This window comes from Ammodytes marinus (assembly GCF_949987685.1).
Source record: "Ammodytes marinus genome assembly, chromosome: 21".
NCBI classification, from domain to species: domain Eukaryota; kingdom Metazoa; phylum Chordata; class Actinopteri; order Uranoscopiformes; family Ammodytidae; genus Ammodytes; species Ammodytes marinus.
In genome coordinates, this window is record NC_137225.1 from 10780711 (window position 1) to 10801936 (window position 21226).

Consider the following 21226-nt stretch of genomic DNA (forward strand, 5'->3'; position numbering starts at 1 on the left):
GAGAGGGGCTTGAAAACATATAGCCTATCTCACATGACCAAAATTTTTTCCGTTGCCTAGATACAGGGGGTGGCTCACATTACCCGATGCCTCAGATTCCCCCGTTCTCCCCTACACATAACACGAAACAACAATAATTATAAAGTGTCATAAACAATATTTATAAAGTAAATGTATCGTCTGTGTCTGAGGAAGCCAAAGCTTATTTATTCCCTCCCCTTATTAAACTGCTCATAATTATCTGATGTGAATTTATCAGATTTTAACAGCTATTTACATAATGTGCATCAAATTATTAATATTTATACAATACTTTCATATTTACAAAATGTACAAAGAAAATGACAGAAATAAACAAACAAACAAAAACAAAAAAGAAAACAAAACCACTTATCCCAATACAATCAGTCTAGCTAAAATCGCACTCAAAATCACCTACACTCATCCCGATATCGTTCAAAAAATGTGTTGCTCTGAAATTATATTCTTTTAAATTAAATTCTCCTCTCAAATTATAGCATAATCTTTGTTTTGCTCTGTCCATATACAGTTTTTTGATGTTTCCCGGAAGTAGTTGATTTCTTGCCTTGAACATGATTTGTGCAGTCTTAAATGGAACCAGATCAGTGAGCTTCAGTACGTGTGACTTTAGGAATAATGAGTTGGTATGTTCAAGATATCTAGCATTACTGATGATCCTTATTGCTCTTTTTTGTAATGTGCATAACGGCTATAGGTTGGTTTTGTAAGTATTTCCCCATATCTACACAGAGACCAACACAGAGCACAGGATTTAACTCAGAGTAAGGCAAGGCAAGGCAATTTTATTTATAGAGCACATTTCAGGCACAGGGCCACTCAAGGTGCTTCACAGGGTTAAAATCAAATAAAGAATACAAATACAAAAAAAAAGGAACACATTTAAAACATGGATAAAAATACAACATTTAAATAAAAGAATTAAAACATTTTACCAAAAAAAAAAAAAAATTACAGGTTAAAAGGGAAACAAGAACGTTTTGAGACCCGATTTAAAAGAGCTGAGAGTCTCAGCAGACCTCAGACTCTCTGGCAGTCCGTTCCAGACATTGGGCGCATAAACGCTGAATGCCGCCTCTCCCTGTTTAGTCCTAGCTCTGGGGACTTTTAAAAGACCTGTCCCAGACGACCTAAGGGCTCTGGGCGGCTCATAACGTATCAGCAGATCAGTAATGTATTTTGGCCCTAAACCATTTAAGGCTTTGTAGACCATCATCAATATTTTAAAATCAATTCTTTGAGTGACAGGAAGCCAGTGTAAAGACCTAAGAACTGGGGTAATGTGATCTACTTTTTTGGTCCTAGTGAGGACTCGAGCAGCAGCGTTCTGAATTAGCTGAAGCTGTCTGATTGATTTTTTAGGAAGGCCTGCAAAGACACTATTACAGTAGTCAAGTCTACTAAAAATAAATGCATGGACAAGTTTTTCTAAGTCCTGCTGAGATATTAGCCCTTTAATTCTCGATATATTTTTAAGGTTGTAGTAGGCTGACTTAGTAATTGATTTAATGTGTTTTTTGAAATTCAAGTCGGAATCTATCACTACTCCAAGATTTCTAGCTTGGTGTGTGCTTTCTAACATAACAGATTTAAGCTGTGCGCTGACTTTTGATTGTTCATCCCTGGCACCAAAGACAATTACTTCAGTTTTGTCGCTGTTTAATTGAAGAAAGTTTTGGCATATCCAGTCATTGATTTGTTCAATGCATTTACTTAGTGCTTGAATCGGACTATAGTCTCCTGGTGATATGGTTATGTAAATTTGTGTGTCGTCTGCATAATTATGGTAGCATAATTTGTTTTTGTTCATAATCTGAGCTAGCGGTAGCATGTATATGTTAAACAGAAGAGGCCCAAGAATGGAACCTTGGGGGACCCCGCATGTAATATTTGTTCGCTCGGATGTGAAATTGCCTATTGACACATAGTAGTCTCTTTCCTTTAAGTATGATTCAAACCAGTTTAGCACAGTTCCAGAAAGTCCAACCCAGTTTGCAAGTCGATCTAGCAATATGCTGTGGTCAACTGTGTCGAACGCAGCACTGAGATCCAATAAAACTAATACAGAGCTTTTGCCACTGTCTGTGTTTAAGTGGATGTCATTGAGGACCTTAACCAGAGGGGTATACTACGAAGCAAACTCAACAGAGCCCGGCTCTCTTTTTTTGATCTGGTTCAACATAACACATACCCTCGCTCAGAGCTAACCGGTATCACGAAGGCAGTTATCAACCTCTTATGTTGAACGAGGGTTTCAGCTTCAGGCTCTGTGCGCGTCCCCATGAGAGGGGGCGTTTGACCGTCATTTGACTCTGCTTCCGCACAGACTGGACTGATCTTGTGCCGCTAACTTTACACAAACGGACTGATTGTGAGCAGCTGAGTAAAACAAAAGTGTGTCGCCAACTTCATTCAAGAGGAAGAGTTTGTCAGTCTGAATTATTACAGCAGAAAACAGAGAGCCGAAAAAAACTCTTACTGCAAATAGGCTAAGGAGAGTGGAATGCTGCCAGCATGGAAACGATTTATTTATCTTGCCGATCGTTCTCGCAGTGCGTAACGTGACATTATAAAACAATGAAACGTTGAACTCGGATTTAAACACTATACCATTTAGCCTAATAGGCTATATATAGGCTACTTTGCTATATTTATAGCACTACGCCTATAGTCCCATACTTAAGAATGTAATTTAAGTCTGACACTGTCCCCAAATGAATAGCCTATGGAAAATCATTTAATTTTGGGCCACATCATAATGAATACAATTTTGATTTAGACTATTAGCCTTTTATTTGAATCTTACAAATACCAATAGGCATACATTAAAAAACCTGTAGTCTGGAGGACAAATATGAACTGTGAGAAGCTTAACCTGCGAGTCTGCAACGATGTCCGAACTGTAACAGCTGTCACCTGTCACGTCCCAACTGTAATCGCTATTTATGAAAAGAAAAAAGCCTACAGTGAAATAATGTTGCAAACTGTGATTTTATAGAACGCTTTATTAAGAGCCAGTGTGTGTAGATCGCCAGGTAAAATCATTTGAGGTGAGAGCATAGAGTGGCGCTGCATACAGTAGGCTATAGGTGTGGGCTATTTTACATTTTCAATAACTGTATGCATGTGGCAAAAAGCCCCAGCGCGATGTTACAGTTCACTCTGTAAGCCTAATGTCACGGCTTCGTTTCGTTCATTAACTTACTGATCAATAAATTTAGATGTAACAGTTTCCTCAGTAAGAATGTAGCGCTCAGACAATATTGTCAGGTCCGCGCTCTAAGAGCCGAATTTAAGCTCAAACTCTGGAACAAAAACTGCTCTGAGCAGGTTAGCCGTGCAGCCTCTGTTACCACGGTGATCTAGCCAGGTAGAAAGAGAGCCACCTTTCGTGATACTGAAAATTCTGGCTTTAGACCGCTTTAGACTCAACAGAGCTCGCTCAGCCCTTAATCTCGCTTCGTAGTATACCCCTCTGAGCAGTCTCAGTGCTGTGGTGTTGTCGAAAACCTGACTGAAAGACATCAAAGCAGTTATTCATTGCTAAGTAGTTATTTAGCTGATGATGAACAGCTTTTTCAATGATCTTGCTTAAAAATGGTAGGTTGGATATCGGCCTATAATTGTTCATGAGTGATGTATCATATATATATATGTATTTTTTAGGAGTGGCTTGATGACAGCTGTTTTCAGGGCCTGTGGGAATACACCAGTGCGAAGGGACATATTGACAATTTCTAGGACATCTGAGGCCATACAGCTAAAAACAGTTTTAAAGAAGCCTGTGGTATGGAAACATGTAAAACCAGCTACCTGAAACAGGCCTCAGGGGCCTATTTCAGGTAGCTGGTTTTACATGTTTCTCTTCGGCACTTGGCCTACGGCCTCGTACCTACGACCGAATCACAGCAGTGCTGATATAGAGCGACAACATGCTCCCTCTCATGTGCTATTGCTTAAATAACTCTGATCTAATCTCCTCTGCAATTCAGAAAAAAACAGAGCAAACATTTTTTGTCAAGAGAATAATTTTGCTTCCGTATGAGAAGCCATAGTCTATTTAAAAAAGTTACGCATATCAGCAGTAAAGTATTAAGCTGGCGCGGCACAGCATTGCTGACAGTGTTTTATATTCGCTGTATAATATGTTGGCAAGCTATAGCCTCAGTGGCGCAAAAAGTGGGTATGCGCTATGCGGCGCATGGGGCGCCGCACTAGAGGGGCGCCAAAGCGATCGGGGGGGGAAATTATTTGGAGTCGGCATTGTTCTGTATTTAACAGTGTTTGTGTAAATGATATGATCAATAACAGAGGCACGTCACTGATAAGGCGCCCCCCGCTCCTTCGCCTCCTCCTCCCCACACTATAGGCGCTCCAGTGCGCGCCCCCTCGAGCACGCGCTGGAGCGCGAGAGCTTTCATTTGAATATTGTTGTCATTTGGTGACAGGGACCTACAGATGGAGAGGCAGAAAAGAAAGCTCTCGGGGGCACAAAACAGAAAACGGGAAGATTGAGGGGCACTTTACACTGTGAAAACGTGACAGTTTTCCAGTTTTTGGTTTAAAAGAAAACCCCGTTCAGACACAATTTATCTGACATCTTCACCCGTACACAAGTTTTCAGAGGAAACGGGCCGAAATCGCTGTAGCAGCAGTGCCAAGCCAATAGTCAGCGGTGACACAGCCTAGTAGATAGCTCTTCCGGTACAATTTGATGCATAAAACCTTACTGTAACCGAAAATGAATGCCACTAACGTTCATAAAGCGGTTGGTGTAAGCTTGGGGTTACAAATATTGTAAAAGACAAGCTTTCTGTCCTCTTATTTCACCGCATTGAACTCGTAAAAACAGAAGACTTGCTGATAGTGAAGGGGATTCGTGAGCGGATACTTTCCTGTTAGGCGTACTTCAAAATAAAAGTCAACTCACGTGTGTCCAGTGAAATGCTATTAATGTTTAGCCAGTGAAATGCTTTTACTTTGAAGCCGTAGCCTTAATGCTCCTTTTGTTGAACAGTAGCCGCTAGCTTAACCGCTGCACGCTGATAGTGTTTTTAATGTAGAGAGAGAGCCGTGTCCCTGGCATATAGAAGTGACACACGTTTATTTAGCTAGAAAAACAGGCAGAGCACAAATCTTTCCCCAGCCAAAGTGGCGGGTGGTCTCAATAACTTACTGCGGTAATCGCTTGGACTAAATTGGCGAGTGTTAGCCTATATTTTAGCGCTGCACGACACTCTCCGCTGATCACAGTGATGGTGCCGTGGAGACACCGTTCATGTTGTCTTCTAACTTTATAACTCGCTTGTGGGTATTTTGACAGCAAATGTTATAGACTACGCATGTGTGAGGGTGGAGCCGTGACGTCAGCGTTATCAGGGGAAATGTTTTCGGTGTTTACAGGAAACCAAAACCGTTAAGTTTTCCAAAAAATCCTCCCTGGGAGGTGATCTCAAAAACCTGCGGTTTCATGCCTGCGTTTGCTGTTTTCCTGTAAATGATATAGTGCAACCGCGGGAATTTTTCCGCGTTTGCACTGTTTCGTGTTGTCGTGTAAAGTGCCCCTGAGAAGGAGAAAGATTGCGGGGATGATAAAAAGCTTTTGTTTTATATGGCCGATTGTATTGATTAATGCACACTGATTATCGGCCGCGACTCGCGGATTGTCACTGCAGATTTACGTGGTGTCACCTCAAGTTTTTGACTATAGGCCTATCTGTTTTCACAGTTTTTGAATGGTAGTGTAGTGATTTAATTAGCCTATAGCAGGTCAGCGCCAAAACAACACACTCACCTGTTTCCAGAGGTGGGTCGTAACGCGCTACATTTACTCCGTTACAAATAGGCTACTTGAGTAACTTTTTGAATAAATTGTAATTTTAGGAGTAGTTTTATTGCAACATACTTTTACTTTTACTTGAGTAAATATTTGAAGAAAGAACGGTACTTTTACGCCGTTCCATTTGGCTACGTGACGGTCGTTACTTTATTTTTTTATATATTTTATTTATTACATGCGAGAGCCATTTCTCTCATGATTTCTCTCCCCGGGGACGTCTTCAGCCAACATCTCTATCATGTGACTATTTCAACCAATAAAAACCACATTACAAAAGCTTGCCAATCAAATGCAGCCACTTCAGTCACATGACAAGTGTTGTCATGTTGTCATAGGGCTCAACCATGGGCTCAACAATGTCCGCGGACCTTTTTAAATGCTGCGGTTCCGCACCGATGTTGTGTCCGTGGTCGTGCCATGTAGGTTAAACGCATATTTTACCGACTATCTGGGTGAGTCGAGAAAATGGAAGAAACCGCTGATTCCAAGGAGCAATAGCCACACCCCTGGCCTCACATACAAACTCACACACTCGCAAGTGATGTGTAACGAAGTTTAATTTTGTGTTTTATATTTTTGGGGCTAAACACAACCTAGATAATTTTCTCAGGACCAGTGACATATTGTAGGAATTTGTTTTAAAATGTGTATGTGCAAAACAATTGCAACAGTGTTGATAGTGTATTGGTTTTAATTAATATAATTTTGGACAAGACTAATTTATTATCATTTTATTTGAAGGGTGATGTATTTACTTTGGCAGATAATGAATGTATTATTGTTTGAGTTCAAGGGTTATTCATTTGATTTTTAAATACCTTATTTATTGTTTTATTTACAATTATGTTATTTAACATATCTTTATTTGAACATTGCTGTTTTATATTATGTTCGTGTTTATTCTGTACCGTTTGTGTTACTCTGTATATTTCAAAAATAAATCCGGAGTAATTCAGTAGGCCTACTTGTACTCTTGAGTACTTGAGTAGTCTTTTCACTGCATACTTTTTTACTCTTACTTGAGTAATTATTTGTATGAGTACTTTTACTTCTACTTGAGTAATTATAATCTTAAAGTAACTTGCTTTTACTTGAGTAAATTTTTTGGCTACTCTGCCCACCTCTGCCTGTTTCCCACTATTATCATATTTTGCACCATTCCAGCGCACGACTGAGTTGTGTGTGTGTGTGTGTGTGTGTGTGTGTGTGTGTGTGTGTGTGTGTGTGTGTGTGTGTGTGTGTGTGTGTGTGTGTGTGTGTGTGTGTGTGTGTGTGTGTGTGTGTGTGTGTGTGTGTGTGTGTGTGAGTGAGTGTGTGTGTGTGTGTGAGTGAGTGTGAGAGTGAGAGAGAGAGTGAGTGAGTGTGAGAGAGAGAGAGGGAGTGAGGTCTCCTTACAGAGGCAATGTGCCAGACTCACAATTTCAGTTGATTAAAATGTATAAATAACTTAACATGAAAAGACTGAGGTTAAGTTTGTCTTAGTTTCTGTTTCCAATTCACTGAACAAGATGATGGATTCGCTTGGATGCATCTCAGTCTAAAGAGAAATGTTAAGGTCCTGATCAGACAGTAGATAAGATTCCCAGGCAGTGTAAACTAGAACAGCAGGTTTTTCTTTGGAGCTATGAGTGTAACGACAAAAACATGTTTCTGACAAAATGTTTTCTGTGGGTGAGCTGCAGGGCTTATGTACATGTATAGTGTTGCCTTGCCTTGCCTTAGGCAAGGCAAGGCAATTTTATTTATAGAGCACATTTCAGGCACAGGGCCACTCAAGGTGCTTCACAGGGTTAAAATCAAATAAAGAATACAAATACAAAAAAGGAACAAATTTAAAACATGGATAAAAATACAACATTTAAATAAAAGAATTAAAACATTTTACCAAAAAAAAAAAAAATTACAGGTTAAAAGGGAAACAAGAAAGTTTTGAGACCCGATTTAAAAGAGCTGAGAGTCTCAGCGGACCTCAGACTCTCTGGCAGTCCGTTCCAGACATTGGGCGCATAAACGCTGAATGCCGCCTCTCCCTGTTTAGTCCTAGCTCTGGGGACTTTTAAAAGACCTGTCCCAGACGACCTAAGGGCTCTGGGCGGCTCATAATGTATCAGCAGATCAGTAATGTATTTTGGCCCTAAACCATTTAAGGCTTTGTAGACCATCATCAATATTTTAAAATCAATTATTTGAGTGACAGGAAGCCAGTGTAAAGACCTAAGAACTGGGGTAATGTGATCTACTTTTTTGGTCCTAGTTAGGACTCGAGCAGCAGCGTTCTGAATTAGCTGAAGCTGTCTGATTGATTTTTTAGGAAGGCCTGCAAAGACACTATTACAGTAGTCAAGTCTACTAAAGTCTACTAAAAATAAATGCATGGACAAGTTTTTCTAAGTCCTGCTGAGATATTAGCCCTTTAATTCTCGATATATTTTTAAGGTGGTAGTAGGCTGACTTAGTAATTGATTTAATGTGTTTTTTGAAATTCAAGTCGGAATCTATCACTACTCCAAGATTTCTAGCTTGGTGTGTGCTTTCTAACATAACAGATGTAAGCTGTGCGCTGACTTTTGATTGTTCATCCCTGGCACCAAAGACAATTACTTCAGTTTTGTCGCTGTTTAATTGAAGAAAGTTTTGAAGTTTGAAGTATGTTGTGCAATGCTAAGTATAATGTACAATGCTAAGGAAGGGTGGGGGGGGGGGGGGGCATCACAATTCAGAATCCCCCAAAGCATTACAATTCAGGATCGGTTTGAATAGTGTGTAAGTTACACATACAGTATTACAGGAAGCATGAAGAACAATACCTTTAAAGAAGCTTTTCTTTTTTTTGTCAGGAAAGAGTGATTTTAAAAATCTGTGTGGAAAATGGCTCTGGAATGTAACATCTCACACTAGAGGAAACAAGCAACTATAAAGCAATGGCACATTTCTGCCTACTCCATTACTGTTATGAAAAGCATCCCGGGCACCCACTGGATCAACCTGCAAAGCAGCATCCGGGTGCAACATTTCAGACATACAGTACAAGGGGGTTGGAATCTTTTACATGCAGAGGGTGGATGGGGGCTCCGCATGAAAGCATCTATAGATACTGTACCTGCCTGCCTGAGAGAGAGAGAGAGAGAGAGAGAGAGAGAGAGAGAGAGAGAGAGAGAGAGTATATAATAGTTTATTGTAAGGGAATTTGGTGTGATAGATTGGTGGCTCTAAGTTTTTTTGTCTTATTTAATGCCTTTTCTCTCTCATTCACTTGAGAAAAAAAATTTATCAACAAGGTTTTTCCAATTTAACCGTTTTTCTGAGCTGTTTTTTTAACGTTTTTCTTAGTAAATACCTTCACACGTTGTATGGGTAAAGTCAAGAAGGTTGGCTGACTAACTTGTTTGGCTCATTTTGCTATTCATTTGAACTGAAATAAAAGTTTTCTTTGTCTTTAATTCTCTTCACCAGAGTTCACCTAATTGCCCATTTTACATGTTCAAATCACAAAACATTCTGGGGGGGAAAACCCCAGACCCCCCTACAGGGGTTTGTTTTCGGATGTCACCTTTTTCATGTCTTATGAGTTTGCATGCCTGACACTAGTGAGGCCACAAAAACCTAAATGCCCAGTATGGTTTTAATTTTTGCTGACCAACCTGTTCTTCACTGTGTCCTTTACTTTTGGGGAAATCAGTGCAGGCAGACATGACATGGTTGAGCCGATCACCTGCTCTAATATGTAATTTAAAATGGAAGTCTGTAATTCGGGGGTGGGGGGCGCCTGCTAAGTGTCTGCATACCCCCCAGAAAGTGGGTAGGCCCTAGTTGCGCCCCTGTATAGCCTAATATGTGCAGTAAACAGACTGTCGCTTTTTTTAAATGGGGATTGAAAGACATCAGCGTCAGACACATTAGGTGACAGTTTCCATTGAAGAGCCCGATTTATTTATTACCAGATCCATTTTCCTCAAGTGATCACAGTTTAAATTATGATGTAATTTTTATTCATATTAGGCTATTTAACGAGGCTCAAGTGAACAGTAACGATCGCGTGCAGCCGCATGGTTACATGACTCCACCTGACATATCTGTTCAGTGACACAGACGTTAAAAAGCACAATACAAATAGCTTTATTAATCTGAATGTAGAGCATGTTCACGATGTGTAAGGTGGCCGCCTATATGAACGGACAGAGGGCTGAGAACAAGGCTACTGATCAGATTATCGATCAAACGTAAAATCATCAGTACATGATAAAAACCTCCCCGATGGAGATTTCTATGGGGTGATTTTGCTTCAAACTGTACAGGGACGCGTTGTGACAGTGACTCTTTCTTCAGTCGGCGCTGCAGCGTAAAGTGAAAACAAACTCAGGGTAGTCTAATCACCTCCCGAGCAGGTTAGACCCACGGCGAAACAGGCCTGTCTGCCTCTCTACCTGTCTCCTCAGTTTCAGTCCAACCTGACCCCTCCCATGTTTTACAATAACAATGCATACCTATTAGAAGTGTCTGCAAAACAGCCTGTCACTCACTGTTAGACGCCTCCTTCCTGGGAGACATGTCCTTAAATATGTCATGACTTTAAGGGAACGGGGTTGACTGATATCTCACATCTTCGCCAGGAGCAAAAATGATTAAAAAAAACATATTTTATGCTCTCTTTTTTCTCAGTGTGTTTTTTTACGTGGGGATTCGATTCTACAAAATAGAAACTCTTTTAACTATGAATCCGTACTACGTGAAAAATAAAAACTACAACTCTTCCCTGGGGATGAATGTAAGTCTGCAAGCCACGAAGCAGACGTTGGGACCCTGCCCGGACACCCCGCCAAATCTTGTGGGTCCCCACCGTGTGGAGTTTGACCATAAGCTGACTTTGGATGAAGTGAGGACGCAGGTCGGTTCTCCTCTTCAGAAGGGAGGACGCTACAAGCCACCAGACTGTATTGCCCGACAGAAGGTAGGTGAACAAATGGAAAGAACGAATGCATAAATGAACTGCATAAACGATGAAAGTATAGATCAAACAATAACTAATAGATTTGGAACAGTTGAGAAATGTAGATAGTTTGATGTAGATACTCCACACTTAAAAGGTGTCAAAACCTAATTTCATACTATTTGTGTAAAGTGTCAAAATGATAACTTGATGAGCAACAACTTGTCCTCTACTGAGCATGAGAAAAACATATTTGTATCACAATTTCGGGCAGTCCCAGTTTGGACTTTATTTTCACTTTAGTGGGGTTTTGTGTTTGTTTTATGGGTATTTACAGCCAGGGCACTTGCACTCTTCAAATAGCACTTTAAAGGGCCATGTGAGCTCACTTTAGACACTCAACTGGTATTTTACGGCACTTATTTTCACTTGTTTAGGTGGCCATCATCATCCCATTCCGAAATCGTCATGAGCACCTGAAGCATTGGCTGTACTATGTGCATCCTATATTGATTCGACAGCAGTTGGACTACGGCGTGTATGTCATCAACCAGGACGGAAATGGAGTGTTCAACCGCGCTAAACTGCTTAATGTGGGCTATGCTGAATCACTGAAGGAATATGATTATGAGTGCTTTGTCTTCTCTGACATAGATCTGGTTCCTATGGATGACCGTAACCTTTACCGGTGTTTTGACAATCCCAGACACTTGTCTGTTGCTATTGACATATTTAACTTCAAATTACCCTATAAAAACATATTTGGTGGGGTTTCTTCATTAGCCAAGAGCCAATTCTTAAAGATGAACGGCTTCTCCAACACTTACTGGGGCTGGGGCGGTGAGGACGATGATATCTTTCAGCGTCTTACCTTCCATGGAATGAAGATCTCTCGACCTGACCTTGTGGTGGGGAAGTACAAGATGATCAAACATAAGAGAGACATGCACAATGAGGACAATCCAAATAGGGTAAACAAACTGAAACATACCAAGTCCACCATGGAAACAGATGGGATCAATACCCTCAATTACACAGTCACGGACATTGTAAAGGATGTACTGTACACTTTTATCAATGTAGATATTCAGGCTCCGCCAAGATGAATCAAGGATGGAACCTGCAGATCTCGGACTGCAGTTGACAACTGATTAATTGGTGTTTCACTCTCAAGACTCAAAAGGAGGTGAAGCTCAACCTATTTATTCTTTCTGTGTGTCAGGTGTGGGTCTTTGTAGAGCAATGGTTCAGCAAGCTGTAACTTCTGGCCCTTCTCAAGTGGTTTCCTTTGGCTTTGACAAACAAAATAGATGTGAATTTAAACTTGTATTTATTCCATAGAAATGTCCACACGTTTATCTCCGGTGGACACTCACTAATAGGCTATACTGTATAAAAATGCATAAGGCTGTTGCTTCTCAAGACATAAAAAAGTCTGTAATGTTGTTTCCCCAAATGCTGAACAGTGAATGGGCTTAGCGCTAGCAAATATCCCCCCTGTGCTTCAGGCTAATGTCATGGTCTTTCAGCTGGGCAGTAAACTAACAGTAAAATGAGGTATTTTGGCTGCAGTGTAACTCTAGCATACATGTATAGGAAGTAGGGCTGTAACAATATGTGTATCGAACCGAGAATCGCGATACACAGAGCCACGATCCCGCATCGCGGTGTGAAAATGCAGAATCGCAATAAAAAAAAATATATATATATGTATATATAGGTATATATTTTCTTTTTTTTAGGTTTTGGATAAAAGGTTTGGTTAAGGAAGCTGTAGCTGTAAAGTGTTTATTTGTTTTCGAACTTGATTTATGGTTTACATCAAAAGTTTGTGCAACCGCTCTACAGAGAAGAGAGAAATGTTATATCTTTGGTTACTTATTTATTCATATTGCTTATTTAGTTCTTTGTGTTCAAATCTGGTCAGGTTAATTATTACTAAATGTTACATTATTATAAATGTTATTTTTTCACAGTTGTTATCCTCAGCGCAGTCTCTTCTTCCTGTTTTTAATGAAATTTGTCACAATGATATGCTTTGGGTTTGGATGGCTGGGAGGGGGGATTGTTTTTGCGCGTATGAATATACCGGGGTGTGTCGTGGGAGGGGGGGGGGGTGTTTAAAGTACTTTGTGTTACATTTACTTGTATGAAAAGTGCTCTATAAATAAAGATTGATTGATTGATTGATTGATTGATTGATTGATTGATTGATTTAAATAAAATGCTTGTTAATTAAAAAAATCGTTGTATGTATTGAATCGTGGGTCAAAAATCGTGATACAAATCTAACCATATCGTTACAGCCCTAATAGGAAGGACTGTTTATTACTTGACTTAACATAACTGATGCAAAACTTTTTCTTGTGTATACATCTGGATTGTTAAAGAAAATATGAATTTTCATATGAGTGTTAAAAACTGATTGGTTGGGGAACAAAGACTGATGGTGACCATAGAGGGGGTGGGGGGGGGTTGTAAAGCAAATAAGGGATGCAAACTCACTTTATAAGTTTACGAGGGAACATTTCTTTTGGATTTTACAGTTTTTTTCGATGTAGCTCAATATGCAAAACTCTAACTACAGTCTGCACTATCAACAGTCATTGGAGCTGAACAGTTCCTGCAAAACAGGTTCAGTGCAGCAAACACTATGAATAGTCCTCACTGAGATAACACACACTGTCACTCAGTTTAGTTTATTAGTTTATTTGTCAGGGACCATGTACAAAGTAACATTAATTTCACATAAAAAAGATGCATTGTACCAGATTATAGCAGTTTGCTCATTTCCATCTGCAGTCCCTGTGCAGGTCAACACAGAATACAATAACAATATACAATATATATACAGTCATATGAAAAAGTTTGGGAACCCCTCTCAGCCGGCATTATAATTGACTCTGCTTTCACACAAAACAGATAAAAGTGGTATGTCTTTCATTTACCAGGAACAGCTAAGTACTGGGATGTTTTCCAAACAAAGATTTTTTGAAAAGCAGTATTTAGTTTTATGAAATTAAATAAAATGTGAAAAACTGGCTGTGCAAAAATATGGGAACCCTTGTGGTCTTGCTGATTTTAATGCATGTAACAGCATGTGAAACTGTGGACTTTAAACACAAAATTGGTTGGATTATGTTGTTAAGCCTTGAACCTCATAAAAAGGTCTGTTTAATCATGATAAAAGGTATTTTAGGTGCCTAAATGCAAGTTCCACTTCTCTTTGACTCTCTGCAGAAGTGAGACAGAATGGGATCATCAAAACAGCTCCCAAAAGATCTTAAAAACAAAGATTATTCATTGTCATGGTTTAGGGGAAGGCTACAAGAAGCTTTCCCAAAGGTTTCAATTGTCAATTTCTACTGTAAGGGAATGGAAGGACACAGGCACAGTTGCAGTTAAACCCAGGTCTAGCAGACCAAGAAAAGTACAAGAGCGGCATATGCGGCGGATTGTGAGAATGGTTGCACACAACCCAAAGATCACCTCCAAAGACCTGCAAGAACATCTGGCTGCAGATGGTGTATCTGTACATGGTTCTACAATTCAGTGCAATTTGCACCAAAACATCTGTATGGCCGGGTGATGAGAAGGAAGCCCTTTCTGCGCCCACGCCACAGATACAGTTGCATGGAGTATGCAAAAGCTCATTTAGACAAGCCAGCTTCATATTGGAATAAAATGCTTTGGACTGATGAGACAAAAATTAAGTTATTTGGTCTTTATAAAAAGCAGATGTTTTGGTGTAAATTGCGCTGAATTGTTGAACGATGTACAGATACACAATCTGCAGCCAGATGTTCTTGCAGGCCTTTGGAGGTGATCTGTGGGTTGTGTGCAACCATTCTCACAATCCTCCACCTATGCCGCTCCTGTTTTTTTCTTGGTCTGCCATGCCTGGGTTTAACTGCCACTATGCCTGTGTCCTTCCATTTCCTAACAACGTTCCCTACAGTCGAAATTGACAATTGAAACCTTTGGGAAAGCTTCTTGTAGCCTTCCCCTAAACCATGACAATGAACAATCTTTGTTTTTCAGATCTTTTGGGAGCTGTTTTGATGATCCCATTCTGTCACACTTCAGCAGAGAGTCAAAGAGAAGTGCAACTTGCATTTAGGCACCTAAAATACATTTTCTCATGATTAAACAGCCATTTCTATGAGGTTCAAGGCTTAACAACATAATCCAACCAACTTTGTGTTTAAAGTCATCAGTTTTACATGCTGTTACAGGCATTAAAATCAACAAAACCACAAGGGCCACCACAAGCTGACAAAACTCTGTCCAGAAACGAGAAGTGAACTGCGGCCCCCGGTCGGAGACAATGTCACAGGGAAGGCCGTGCAGACGGAAAACATGATGCAACATAATTTCAGCTGTTTCCTTGGCAGATGGTAACTTGGGCAACGGAACAAACTGAGCAGATTTAGAAAATCTGTCCACAATAGTAAGAATAGTGGTGTTACCCTCGGAGGGAGGCAGTCCGGTGACGAAGTCGATCGAGATGTGGGACCACGGACGATGAGGAACAGGCAGTGGCTGAAGAAGGCCCGCAGGGGCATGGAGAGCGATCTTGTGCTGGGAGCAAACACAGCAAGCAGCGATGAACTCCTTGGCGTCCTTTTCCATGGTAGCCCACCAGAACCGTTGCTTCAGCAGGGCTAGAGTGCGCCTAACCCCTGGATGACAGGCAAGGCGAGAAGAATGTCCCCACTGGAGGACCTGAGAGCGGAGATTCACAGGCACATACAGACGATTATCAGGGCAAGCACTGGGGGCCGGGTGGTCGGCCTGGGCCCGTTTTACCTTGTCCACAATGTCCCAGGTAACTGCGCCGATGACCATCTTAGTGGGGAGGATGCTCTCAGGATGTGTGGGAACATGTTCGGATTGGAACTGACGGGACAGGGCATCTGGTTTGACGTTCCTAGAACCTGGGCGATAAGACAGGGTAAAATCAAAACGATTAAAGAACAACGCCCACCTGGCCTGACGGGAGTTCAACCGTTTGGCTGACCGGATGTACTCCAGGTTTTTGTGGTCCGTCCACACCACAAACGGATTCTTCGCCCCCTCCAACCAGTGCCTCCACTCCTCGAGAGCCATCTTAACCGCCAATAGCTCCCGGTTTCCAACGTCATAATTTCTCTCCGCTGGGGACAATTTGCGGGAGAAAAAGGCACATGGATGTAACTTTTGGTCTTTACCTGACCGCTGAGACAGGACTGCCCCCACCCCGGAGTCTGACGCATCCACCTCAACGACAAACTGGCGTTCTGGATCTGGTAGGATGAGGATGGGAGCAGAAGAGAACCGTGACCTTAACTCACTGAACACCCTTCCTGCAGCAGGGGACCATTGGAAGGCTACCTTTTGGGAGGTGAGGGCTGTCAGGGGAGCTGCTACAGAACTATAGTTGCGGATAAACCTACGATAGAAATTGGCAAACCCCAGAAATTGTTGAAGCTTCTTACGAGTGGTGGGGACCGGCCAATCCACCACCGCTTTAATCTTGGTGGGATCCATGTGAATACTTCCGACTGAAATTATGTATCCCAGGAACGACACCTCAGTGGCATGGAACTCGGACTTCTCGACCTTCACGAACAGCTGGTTCTCTAGGAGTCTCTGGAGAACCCTGCGGACATGCTGCACATGGTCCTGTTCGGTCTTGGAGAAGATGAGGATGTCATCAAGATAAACAAACACAAATACATTGAGAAAATCCCGGAGCACATCATTCACTAAGGCTTGGAATACTGCAGGAGCATTTGTGAGTCCGAAAGGCATTACCAGGTACTCGTAGTGGCCCCTAGGGGTATTGAACGCCGTCTTCCACTCATCCCCCTCCCGAATGCGAACTAGGTGATAGGCATTCCTGAGATCAAGCTTGGTAAACACAGTGGCCCCTTGCAAAAGTTCAAATGCAGAAGAGATGAGTGGGAGGGGGTACCTGTTCTTAATGGTGACATCATTCAGACCGCGGTAATCGATGCAGGGCCGGAGGGATTTGTCCTTCTTACCCACGAAGAAAAACCCTGCTCCAGCAGGTGATGAAGAGGGACGGATGAGGCCTGCTGCCAGTGAGTTGTTTATGTATTCGTCCATGGTCCTGGTCTCCGGGGCTGACAGAGAGTAGAGCCTCCCCCTGGGTGGGGATGAGCCAGGGAGGAGGTCAATGGCACAATCATACGGGCGGTGTGGGGGAAGAGAGGTGGCCCGTACCTTGTCAAACACCTCCTTTAAGTCGTAGTACTCCGACGGGACACCTGAGAGATCTGGGAATTCATTAGAAGAAGGGGTGCTGCAGGCAGGTAACAAGGCAGATTTCAGACAGACCGCAAGACATTGATCACTCCATTGTAGAATGGAACCGGTTCTCCAGTCAATGTGTGGATTATGTTTAATTAACCAAGGATACCCCAAGACCACTGGCTGCTGAGGTGCATTAATCAGGTGAAAGGTTAGTGATTCAGTGTGGTTACCTGATATGCCCAGATGAACAGGAACTGTGCGATGGGTTACAGTGCAGAGGAGGCGCCCATCGAGAGCAGTAGCCTCAATAGGCTCGGCCAAGGGTTCCAGGTTAATACCCAGCTGCATGGCAAGGCCCCGATCCAGAAGGTTGGTGTCAGCTCCCGAGTCAATGAGGACAGCGACAGTATGGGACAGACCATTAAAGTTGAGCTGGGCATGAAGTAGTGCTCGAGAGGGACCTTCAAAGTTCTTGATGCGGCTCACCAGCGCCCTCTGGATTCCTGGTGAGCCCTGTCTTTTACTGGACAGGATGACACGTAATGGCCTCCCTCTCCACAGTACATGCAACAGTTCTCCCTTTGGCGCCGTTGTCGTTCAGCAGCTGACAGCCTGGTCCTGCCCAGCTGCATGGGTTCAACTGGGTCACTAGAGGCAGCAGCGGTAGGAAAACCCGTTGAAGTGGAAGGTGAAACTGGAAGACGTGGAAGGCTACGGGAAGTGCTGGTCAGTACCTTCTCTCGTCTCCTCTCCTGGATACGTCCATCGATGCGGATAGCGGTGGCGATGAGAACGTCCAAATCCCCTGGAGGATCCCGGGCCGCCAGCTCGTCCTTGATGGCATCAGAAAGTCCGTTGTAAAAAGCGTCAGCCAGGGAGGAAGAGTTCCAGTCACTCTCTGCAGCGATAGTCCGGAACTCGATGGAATAATCAGTCACTCTCCGGCTCCCCTGAGCCAGGTTAAACAGACCCCGAGCAGCCTCTCGACCAGGGGTAGCATGATCAAACACCTTCCGAAGACCCTCAGAGAAGGCAGCCACAGAAGAACAGAGAGCCGACTGCTTCTCCCACTCGGCGGCACCCCAGTTCCGGGCCCGCCCAGTAAGCTGGGTGATCATGAAAGCCACTCTCGACCTCTCCGTGGGATATGTGAGAGGTTGTAGTTCAAAAGTCAATGAGCACAGAGTCAGAAAGGAGCGACAGGTATCTGGAGCTCCAGAAAAGCGCTCTAGAGCACTTAAGCGGGGCTCTGGCCGGGAGACAGCAGGGACAGGAGGGCTGGTGGGTGGTTGAACCGCTGGGGTCTGGCTGTCCAGCGTGAGCTGCTGGAGCTGGCCGCTCAGAACCTCAAAATGCTGATTGTGGCGTTCCGAAGCTTCCTGGAAAGCCACTTCCATAGCGGTGAACTGTCTCAAATGCTGGTGTAGGGCGGCACCTTGTGCTGCCACTTCTTCCTTAAGAGCCTTTGTGTCGGCTGGGTTCATCTTTTGGCCAGATTGTACTGTCAGGATTGTACCAAAATGGCAGGCCAGAACCCAATAGCACGACAACAAACCGTTCAGGTATAGCAACAAAGTTTAATAAAGAATCAAACCAGGTAGTAGCGAGGCAACAAGTCCAAGAGGGGCAGGCAAAGGGAATCCAAAATCCAAAAGGATGGGTCAGAACACGAATAGGCAGGCAGGTAAACAGGCAGGAATTCGGAATAGGCTGGAGAGCAATGTAACACAAAGACAATCTGGCAGGGAACTGAGGGAATGAACCGGTATATATATTGTGGGGCTAATAGCTGATGGGGAGCAGGTGAGTGTGGTTAGGCCAGGTGGAAGTAATCAGCAGGGAGTGCAGAGCAGGGGGGAGTGGCCGGGTCTGAAATGACAAGAGAGTTAATATGGGAACAGACAAGTGACAAAAAACTAAATTGTGGCTGAAGTAGTGACAAGGTTATACAGTAGCTGATACGAGACATAATCATAGCATTCAGAAATATCATAGATGCCTCCGTTGTAAGTGACCCTCTGATGTGCCTGAAATTGGCTAAGTTAAATCTCAAGCTTTGGTTCAGTTTTTTAACATGCTTCTTGAAACTGAGTGTGGGATCCAATATGATACCCAGGTATTTAACCTCTTTGACATTTTTTATGATTTGACCATTAACAGAAATGTTGGGTATTTCACCATTGTATCTTTTGTTTGAGAAAAACATTGTGACTGTTTTATCCACATTTAATGTTAGGTATGAATCACGTAGCTATGCTGACACTTTTTCCATTGCATTAGATAGTTTTGCAGCAACATCAGCTGCGTTCTTGCCATATGTATGGAGGACTGTGTCATCTGCATACATCAAAACCTCCACTCCATCACATGCATCTGGGAGATCATTTATATAAATGCTGAATAACAGCGGTCCTAGGATTGAGCCTTGAGGCACGCCCATTGTGCAGGCTTTTGATGATGTGGTTATATTATTTATACGGACATGCTGGGTGCGATTGGAGAGATATGATTCTATCCAGTTTAAAGTATTTGAGGACAGCTTGTAGTTGGCCAGTTTGGATAGGAGTACCTGGTGGTTAACAGTGTCAAAGGCCTTGCGGAGATCTAGAAAAACGGCTCCTACCACTCCTCCTTTATCCAGGTTTGCTTTTATTGATTCTATAAAATAGCAACATGCTGTTTCAGTAGAGTGTTTTGTCCTGAAACCAAACTGCATGGGATGTAGCAGGTATTCTGCATCAAGATGGGCTACCAGCTGTTCTGCAACCACTTTTTCAAAGGCCTTGGATATGACAGGCAGTATGCTAATAGGTCTATAGTTGCAAACCTCCTGTTTATCTCCAGACTTATACACAGGTGTTACAATGGCATGTTTCAAGGCACTTGGGAATATATTGTTCTGAAATGACTTGTTGATGATTAGAGTAATTGAAGAGGCAAGGCTATTTCTGTGATTTTTTAAAAACATTGTATCAATTCCATAGACGTCTTTGGCTTTTGAGCTTGAAAGTTTTGATAATATTTTATTTAACTTTAGCTCATGGATACACTCCAGATTCATGAAGTCACAAGTGTTTTTATTAGATTTTTGGGGAGGTTGGGCTGGTAAAAATTTTGCACCAAGTTCCAATACAGAATTTACAAAATAATCATTAAAAATGTTTGCAATATTGAGGCTATCTGTGATTTGTGTTCCATTTGAATTTATCTGTATGATCCGGTATTCTGGATGCTCTTTTCCAGACAATTTGTCTATGGCTTTCCACAATGTTCTGTTATCACCTTTTGCATCTTTAATTATTTTAAGAAAGAAATTTGCTTTGGCCTTCCTGAGCTGTGATGTAGCTTGATTTCTTAGGCCTTTATAAATCAAGCGATCAGTCATCAATCCTGACTTTAAGGATTGTTTTAAAGCAGCATCTCTTTTTTTCATTATGATCCATAATGAGGCATCAAACCAGGGGAGACTCTGCTTTCCATTTGCTTTGCAGGGCATTGTTTTAGTAAATTTATAGATTATATCTTGAAATGTTGACGTGAGGTTGTTACAGGCTTGCTCACAATTTTTTCCAGATATTATCTCATTCCATTTGGTGCCATTAATTTCTTTCTCAAATTGTTCTAGATCTTTCTTCGGGATAAATGATGAGACCAATTTGCCTTCCTTTTTGTGTTTAACTCTGTATCTATTTTTCAGCAACTTGAGGTTGTGATCTGATAGCCCAGTGATGAAGTTATATGATTTGTTTATATGTTCATTTTTATTTGTGAAGATCAGATCCAATAGGGTTTTGGAAGACTGGGTTATTCTGGTTGGACCATTTACCATTTGTTTCAACTGAAATTTGTGAGCTACAGTATCTCACAAAAGTGAGTACACCCCTCACATTTCTTCACATTTTTCTTTATATCTTTCCATGGGACAACACTGAATAAATTACACTTTGATACAATGTAAAGTAGTCAGTGTACAGCTTGTATAACAGCGTAAATTTACTGTCCCCTCAAAATAACTCGACCCACAGCCATTAATGTCTAAACTGCTGGCAACAAAAGTGAGTACACCCCTTAGAAAAAATTTACAAATTGGGCCCAAAGTGTCAATATTTTGTGTGGCCACCATTATTTTCCAGCACTGCCTTAACCCTCTTGGGCATGGAGTT

General features: G+C 42.1%; 1 protein-coding gene across 1 annotated transcript; it reads left to right on the plus strand.

The window, feature by feature from the left end:
* Positions 1-10447: 10447 nt before the first annotated feature.
* On the plus strand, positions 10448-12836 carry LOC307267452 (beta-1,4-galactosyltransferase 1-like). Its single transcript, XM_080049776.1, has 2 exons — positions 10448-10826; positions 11243-12836. Exons 1-2 carry the CDS (start codon positions 10497-10499, stop codon positions 11909-11911), a joined length of 999 nt encoding a protein of 332 aa, XP_079905902.1. The 5' UTR covers positions 10448-10496; the 3' UTR covers positions 11912-12836.
* The last annotated feature ends 8390 nt before the right edge of the window (positions 12837-21226 follow it).